General features: G+C 29.1%; 1 protein-coding gene across 1 annotated transcript; it reads right to left on the reverse strand.

Annotated features, from left to right (window-relative positions):
• Positions 1-439: 439 nt before the first annotated feature.
• Positions 440-5,055, reverse strand: LOC106760785 (rac-like GTP-binding protein ARAC8). Its single transcript, XM_014644213.2, has 9 exons — positions 4,721-5,055; positions 4,408-4,495; positions 3,942-4,051; positions 3,791-3,854; positions 2,641-2,705; positions 2,479-2,544; positions 1,553-1,650; positions 1,049-1,115; positions 440-960 (listed from the first exon to the last, which is right to left on the reverse strand). The coding sequence occupies exons 1-8, from the start codon at positions 4,823-4,825 to the stop codon at positions 1,076-1,078; spliced, it is 636 nt and encodes a 211-aa protein (XP_014499699.1). The 5' UTR covers positions 4,826-5,055; the 3' UTR covers positions 440-960; positions 1,049-1,075.
• Positions 5,056-9,253: the final 4,198 nt, after the last annotated feature.

The raw sequence follows: 9,253 nt of genomic DNA on the forward strand, positions 1-9,253 counted from the left end.
CAATTCGAATTGGCGGTAAATCGGTTGGTTTATAGGTTTGACTTCATTTTGATATCCCTTATTTCAAAGAAATTTTCTTTCAATTTGAATGTGCTAAAATTATTGGATTTGGATAGTACCGTTTTTATTTGTTTTTATAGAAGTTGTTCGATTATTAAAATAAACGTGAATTTTCTTATTAGAACTTTTAAATACAAAAGAAAATTAGTGGAGGGAAACTTAAATTAAATTTCTTTTACCGGTGATTTGGATAAAGATGAATGAGATTGAATATAAGGAAAAAATAGTTTCAAAATATAAATTTAAAAATAAGATGAATAAATTAATAAAAAAGCTATGCGAAAATGAAGTCTTTATGTTGAGTAATGGTTTTTTTTTGAAGAGATAAAAATAAAAGATAATATTTATCAATTCAAATTAACTTTTGTACAAACTTAAAAGTTTAGAAATTTAAAGGAGTTAAATTTCTAAAAATCAATTATTCTTGTACAAATTAATTTATAATTTTTATTTATAGAAAAACATGCTCATAATTGTAACCTTCGTTCTCTTACCTGATTCTGACAATTGAGCAGCTAAAGTTGGAGGCCCAGATTTTCTTAGAAGGCGAAGGGAGAGGGATGGTTGGATCAAACGTCATATCATTTGAGAAACAAGTATAATAAAATCATTGGTTTTTCAAATAGTTGTTGTAGATATTGGTCTATTCTGAATAATGAACCACCCTTTGAAAGGAGAGATTATGAACAATACAACAATTCAGCACGCTTTAATTAGTAGTAATAATTTGAAAAGCTAGTTTAGTTTGAATATCAGATATATGTACACTGAAACTGATCAAATTCAAATAAAATAATTTAAATAAATGGTAGATAGCCAACAAACTCACTTTGTGCTTTCTTTACATGCCTATATTATGGTGCAACTGTTTCATATTTGCTCAGTACATTAAAACCTACCCTGAAATCGAATTCAAAACAACCAGATATAAGTACCAACCCAAGTCATTATAATTATAATTCAAGTTTCATATTTCTACAAATCAAACCTTTGGATGAAATACTAATGCAGTCTTTCATTTAAGACGAACAATGTTCCTTCCACACAACACGTTTCTGCATTTTCACCGAGATAGATTAAACCAATAAACAAGAGTCACAGGAACTAATATTATAACATTCAAAACTAGCCAAACTATAGTACAATTTTATCATGTGCATATATACATATTTTTTTTCAGACTTTAACTGCCACCGTGCATTCCCTTTAATAAACTATGGTGGTTTAATGCGAGTTGCCATGTTATTCATTATTGTTTTCCTAAAGTATTGGTAACCTAACCTGACCAGTTATTAACTATTTTATCAGTTGTTGATTCACAATAAATTTTGGGTAAGTACAACCAACTACTAAATTATTTGAATATCTTTTCGAGAGGGATAATATAAAATTGTTGAAATGAAAATAGTGAGGTGTCAAAGGAAAAGTGTTACCCCAACAGAAAAATATGTATAAAACTGTTAGATATATAATACAGAAAAAGTGTACTGACAGGAAACAGCCTCGTGGTTTTTTCTTCCTCTTCTCGTTTTGCTTTTGTGGAGGCTTGATCACCATTCTTATTGCAGCATCAAAAACTCCCTTCACATTCTGCAATGGTATTGCGAATAAGTTTGGTTTCAGCCGGAATATTTGTTAAAACATCAAAGTAAGTATCTGCAAAAACTGATGAAAAATATCTGGCATACCAAAATTGAGAGATACCAATAATAGACCCTTTAACAACAAACACATCACATGAGCAAAACTAAATGATATTGCTACATTTCACAATTTTTTACAGCTATGAAAGCATCTGATTGGAGTAATGGTGTATTGGCACTTTTTGGATAATTTAACAAATTTTCACATTCTATACCAGGCCATCTCCATCCCAACAACTGAAACTTAAATCAATTAAGTGGATTCCATGATTAGATATTAGACAATTTTACCTTTTATAATGTAAATTTTTTTCTTCTTGAACCACTTTCCATGCATTTCAGATCATATAAAATACATTCCAGGATCAGGAAAGCAGGGAAAGTGCTACAGATAAATCGGGTCTGTTAGGTAACTCACTTCTCCAGCCTAACAACTCTAAACTTTATTAACTGGGTCCACAAGTAATCCACATCCTTATTTTACATTACATTTCATCAACAAGAAGTCATAATTATTTGATATGTGAAACAACAAAATAATAAAAACATGGCCCAACTTCATGAATTAGATTTTACTTAAAATTTAGAAAAAAGTTGTTAAAAAAGCTATATCAGTAACGCATGAGTGATTTACATTATTGCACATCATCAAAACATGACCCACCTACCATAATTTATTTTATTTTAAATTGCATTCCTCTAAAAGATGAAATATACTGTGTGGTATTTTTTCATGTACAAACAATTGCAAGAATAAGATGGTACTTGAATATACCTGCTGAGTTTTTGAGCTGCATTCGATATAATAGGTTGCTCCAATCTGTTTACGGAGTTCCTCACCCTAATAATGAACAGAAAATCCAATACTTCATAAAAATCATTGCTTGCTGAACTCTATACACATTTGTATACATATATGGTGATGAAAGATTTGTACTTGCTCAGTAGTCACGGGCATCAAACCTGGATGATCAGCCATATAGTGCTTGTCTTCCCGGAGATCTGCATGCTCATCACACATAATAACAATGCATGTCAAACTACTGTCACCATTAATTGAACACATTGATGTCAAAATTGTTTTCCTTTCTCGTTTTACTTTTACCATCTTGTTTTAACACGAATTTGCTGTTGAAATAGAAATATTATTTTGAAATAAAACCTATGCATAAATAATGTTTTAGGATATTATGAAGCATGCGTAAGTAATATTTTAGGATACGATGAAGTAAAAAATAACAAACTGTTGAACTAGAGATGGATTATGTCTGCGCTATGAAACAAGAGACAAAAACTATTTGATCAAAATACTAAATTATGCAAACTGTTAAATGAATAAAGAAAAAGTAAAAGAGATCAAGATTAATTGTTGACTAATGAATTTGTGATTATGTTGCTCGTTATTGCCATAGTTTTTCAAATCTTGAATAAAGCTTTCTTTCATTTAATTCCGTGGTAGTAATATTAGAGTTGATAGTGAAGATTATGCATCATGAAGCCATTGGCATGATGCTTACGTATCATGATCCAACTTCTTTATTTTTAAATTCTAAATTTTGGTAAAAAAGATTAGGCATCCTTTAGTGAACATGATCCAATATTGATCAATTAATAAAAGGGATTAGAACATTTAAACTACACTAAAGAGTAGCCTTTAAAGCTTATAGCACTGAGTTCTTCTTTACTCCAATTAAAGTAGATGGCATTAATGATACAATTATGTCATCCTTGCAGTAGAATTATTTGGTCAAGCAATCTGCATTTGTAATATCTAAATACAATTTCCTAAATGGATTACCAATATGTGATGAAGGAGATGTAAACTAAAATGTGTCCTCACTATAGTAGGGATACACGGACAAGTTAGGAGCTGCGCATATAAGCACAAGCCACATGAAAGCCAGCCTTCACAAATTTATGATGAATGAGTTTGTTACGTTTAAAAAATATACTATGGCAAAAAACTTTGTGCATATTCTTTTACTGAATTCAATTGTTAAAAAATTGATACACAGAAGGGTCTATAATTAGAAGACAAATTAGCACGAGACTAAGACAGACGTTAACACAAGTGAAGGATGACTTACCCAATTTGGTACCAACCAATACCAATGGGATGCCAGGGGCAAAATGCTGGAGTTCAGGGATCCACTGGAGAGTGCATACAAATTAGAGAACAAAAGAGAAATCTGCAAGACATCAAAATACCAATTCAGAGATACAAGCACTGAAGCATACCTTCTTCAGCACATTCTCATAGCTTGCTCGACTAACTAAAGAAAAAGCCAAGACAAAGACATCTGCCCCCCTGTAGCTCAATGGCCTCAGCCTGTTGTAATCCTCTTGCCCTAAGGAAGGTATTGGAAACAAATACAATATAACAAAACTTTGCCTTTCAACATACAAACCCCTCCCTTGGAGCCAATTAGACTTATACCACCAGTGGTTTATTGAAATTGCACTCTGAATCACTACCTTTTTAAGGTTCCAGAAACTCTCCTGTTGGGAGTATTTGGTGTAAATAAAGTGTTTTAGAACAGCAGGTGTCAGTTTAATATACTCTAAATGAAGAAAAAAAAAAAAAGGAGTATTGTGTGAAATCTCAAGAAACTTTAATTCAATCTTTTCAGTTTTACATGAATCCTTCCCCTCCCCAGATAAAATAAAACAAGAAAAACATTATAACAAGTCTCAGTGGGTGTACCAGCTGTATCCCAAAGGCCTAAATTGACAGTTACGCCTTCAACAACTACATTGGCACTGAAATTATCAAACACAGTGGGAATATAGTCCTGATGATCAACATAGAGGGAAAGCCAAATCAGATTAACTCAATGGTGAAATTTCACAAGATAATAAATGGGTTCTTTCTGTATTCAACACACATACAAAATAAAATTGTTTTAGGCAAATTAAGATACTTCAACGGAACTGAGAGGAATTCAGGGTGCATATGCACACACAGTGAATAATTACAGGATAAGAACATTAAAAGATATGGAAGAAAGCATGCACACCGTGGGGAATTTGTTGCTGGTGTAGCAAATGAGCATGCAGGTCTTCCCTACAGCTCCGTCCCCAACGGTCACACACTTGATGAATCTTGGGGCAATAGTAGCCATTGGAACAAACAGAAAGAAGAAGAAATTCTGAGAATAGCTTAACCAAAAGGGAAACAGAAGTGGGTGTTTTGTTGGATTGTAAAAGATTGAAGCTTTTGATTGAACCAGACACTGATGGAGAGAGAGAAAGAGTGGCGGCACTTCACATGATTCTCACTCATTCCCTCTTTTTTCTACCTGCCAATTGCTTTTCTTCTTTAATCTTAATCTTTGCAAAAGCAATTTTTTATTTTTTTTTCTTTTCTGCTTTTATTTAATGTCAGGTACAATTTTTTGGAAGAGAAGCAAATGACAGAAAGAAAATTATTTTTGAATTGAAGAGAAAGCAAAATATATAAACAAATTAAAATATTTTAAGTATATTAAACAAATTAAAATTAGATTTATGAAATTTTATGAAAAAAGTGAAACACTAACATTTACACAACAACTATGTTTTCCTTTTTATTGATGTTGCACAAAAGAATTCCAAATTGGAAGAATTATTTTTTTTCCTAAACTTTAGAAACTGACTCTTTTAATGATCAGTTATAGCAAAATCGTACATCACATGAATTGTATGTATTTATTAACACATTAGTGCCTTTAGTTACACATTTGAGATTTTTTATTTATTTATAAATTTAAACAAATTAAGATATAAGTTTTGTTTTTATGAGCATAACTTTATTATTGGCATATTTATATCACTTTTAAATAGCTACCAAATTTAAAGGGACGTCGTAATTGTTAATAAACCTTTACAAGTCACATGATCGATTTTGATTTGTTCATGGGCAAAATGATAGATGTAGGAGAAAATGAGAGAAAAAAAAAGAAGTAAAAAGTAGCTATCATGAAATGCCCTTAAAGTTTAGAAAGAACTTTCTCACATAAATATTTATTGTTGATTATCTTAAAATTAGAAAATTTTAAAGGATATTTGCACACTGTTATTAGTTTTCTTTTTTCTATAATGAATTGGTTGAGTAGCTTTAAACTCATGGGGTGTTGAAAATGATTTTTATTTTTTTTATTTTTTATGATTTGTTTATTGAAATAATAAGTTATAATTTACATCTTATTCTATTTTAAAAGCTTTAAGTGACACACACTTTTACATATATATATAATTTCAGTTCAATTGTTGTATACACAAATTCTTTTCCTAAAAAATTAACTGAATTATATAGAAGATGGTTTTTACTTGAATAATATTTTTTCTTATAAAGGAATAAGTTGTCTTTCAGAAAAAAAAAATTTGTTTAACTTTAATATTGTACTTCAAACTTTATTCAAGTTATTTAATTAAATTGTTATAGAAAGACTTTTTTTATGTCATTATTGCAAGTGTAATTGAAAATAATTCTTAATGAGTGTATTTTTATTTCACTTATTAAATAAATTTATATATTGTAGAAATAAAATTAATAACAAAAATAGTTATAATATTGTTTTATTTCCTTTTAGGCTTAGTATTGGGTGTGAAGCATTAATTATTCTTACGCGTGATGGACCCATGAAAAGGGTGTTTGGTGGTCCAACTCTATGTAAGCTCTCACCAGCATTTGGTTTTCGAGGTCATTTTCGTCCTTTGGATTTATTATCTATAACTGTAAATGATACATTTCTTTGATGGCTTCTTTTTCAATTTTATTTTTTAATAATTAATGTTGAAATCTAAATGATTATTTATAATATTTATTATTTTAGTAATTTATTTCTTAATTCAAATAATTATTTATGATCAAAGAATTATTTATTTTTTTATCATTTTATAATTACTTTTTCAAATTTAACTAATTATTCATGATAAAAAAACTATTTACATAATATTTTTTATTTCAATAACTAAAACTATAATCATATCTATAACTATATATTTATGTCACTCCTGTGTTTATCTTAGTTATTTTTAATTTTGAAATATTACTAATATAAAAAAGTTTACATATCAATTAAATAGAAAATATTTAAAATAATTATTTAAATAAAAGTTGCGTCTCATCATGTATATTAATTTATAATTAAATAATAATGTTTTTTTATATTATTATAATTATATTTTAATGAATTTCACGTAATGTATGGCTGAGGTTTATGTTTGAATCTTTCATGGATATTATGGGTAAACAGTTTTTGTTGGTACCTATCAAAAAAAGTTAATGAAAGAGATATTTACATGATAATCACTTCGTTCCAAGAATATTAAGGTTTATTATCAATTAAAAATATTTTTATTATTCACATCTACACAAAATTTGATAGGATTAATAAAAATTATATTTTTTTTAACTTAAATTTAGGTAAGTGTTGAGATAAGAAGAATTAAAGTTATAAGATGAAAATATTATTGACAGGAGCTAAACATCAACATTTTGTATCATGCTTCAAATCTAAATCTGGTTAATTTGTTTTTACGATCTTTAAATATTTTTGTTAAAATTAATTAATTATTAAAATATTTTAAGATGCATGTATTGAAGAATCAGGTTATTAACTAATTGCTAATGTTAAATATATTAACAAAGAAGTTTGTTATTTGATTTAATTGATTAAGTTATTAAATCATTAAAACGGTATGTATTGTTAAATTTCTTAAAAATGAAAATTAAGAAGAAATAACATCTTTCAAGTATTTTTGAAGGATGCAATCAAGACATCAGCATAAGTGGAAATGATTAAAGAGTAATAGTTTCTGATTTTTTCATAGCTTAATAAACAAAACCTTTTATTCATTGATAATGATATTTAGACAACATTTTTTTACAACATTTGAACATTAATTATGTGTCAATCTATTATTGATAGTTAGACATGTTTATGATTATTATGATTGTGGAGTAATTTTTTACCATTCACAGATTGACATATAATCAATGTTCAAATATTGTCAAAAAAATGTTATCTAAATATCATTATCCTTTATTTATTCATTTACGCATCTGATTATTTTTGAAAGCAATATTACAAAATTCATTGAGATTCTTTTGAATTGTTTCAAGAATGCTTAGAAGTTATCAAAATATTCTTTTAATTACAATTTGATTGTGTTCATGGTTGTATGGTGTATACTATACTTCTACCTCTAAACTCCTAATTTTAATTTATATGAAAGAATGTTAAATATTGAATAGAGCGACCTAGGTTGTGGTCTCCATATCTATATCGCAAAATCTTAGAAAAAGTTTAGAATATTTGATTTTATGATTCATAATAAAAATCAAAGTTCTAAATTAAATCATTGAAATGTGATTTTTTACTTTTGGTGAACACCTTTATTGATAATCTTATTTTGTGTTTGGAAATCTTTTTTCTTTGTCACTTCATTGCTATTTTGACACAGTGGTGGTAGTTCAAGGGTTTAGAAACCCTAAAGAAAAACTAAGGACGAGGCATTTTTATTTACTAATAAAATAATTTATGTTAAAATGTATCATAATTTTATTTAAAATTTATTTTTTGACCATACAAAATTATCTATTAAATTGTTGTAATTAATTTCATTTAACAATTCTCTTTCAATAGACAATAAGTTCAATCCACTTAATATTTGTTAAGACATTGATCTTAAATAAGTTTTTATTATCTTTAGTTTTGAAAAATTGTTTGGGAAGAAACAATTAATGATTGAAACACAAGTAAACTCTAGAAATGAGGTTTGAATAGAGTTTAAAACTTTTTCACAAATAAATGTTATTTTGACGGTATGCAAGTAGTGTTGAAGACTTAGAGTTCTTCAGAAGGGTATAAAGGAAGGCTGGTAATTTCAGCCAAATTTGCTTGGGTCCCTAAATTGATATCAGAATTCCACATGACCCACACAGGGGGCATTCGAGGGTTTATAGAACCTATCGTAAGGTTGCCTACTCTCTTTATTGGATAGGTATGAAGAAAGCAGTCACCGAATTCGTTGCAAGCTACCTTATGTGCCAACAACACAAATACCTGGCCTCTTCTCCCCAAGGACTGTTACAACGATTACCCATACCGAATGTTATTTGGGAGGAAGTAAGTATGAATTTCATAATAAAGTTACCCAAGTTCTAGGGATTTGATTTGGTGTTGGTAGTAGTAGATCACCTCAGTAAATACGCCCATCTTTTACCCTTAAAACACCCTATTCAACTCGCACCATAACTGAAGTGTTTGTTAGGGAGATTGTTAGGTTGCATGGGGTGCCCATTTCTATTGTGAGTGACAAGGACCCATTGTTCCTAAGCATTTTCTAGAGAGAGGTGTTTAAAATGCAGGGAACTCAACTGCAGATGAGTACAACCTACCACCCTAAATCAGATGGGCAGACTGAAGTTCTAAACATGGTATTGAAAGGGTATTTGAGGTGCTTCTGCTCAGAACAACCGAAGAGATGGAGTTCAGTGTTACCCTGGGCAGAGTATTGGTACAATACTAACTACCAAGGGGTTGCAAGGTGCTCTCCTTTCGAAA

Source organism: Vigna radiata, chromosome 5 (assembly GCF_000741045.1).
Source record: "Vigna radiata var. radiata cultivar VC1973A chromosome 5, Vradiata_ver6, whole genome shotgun sequence".
Lineage (NCBI taxonomy): Eukaryota > Viridiplantae > Streptophyta > Magnoliopsida > Fabales > Fabaceae > Vigna > Vigna radiata.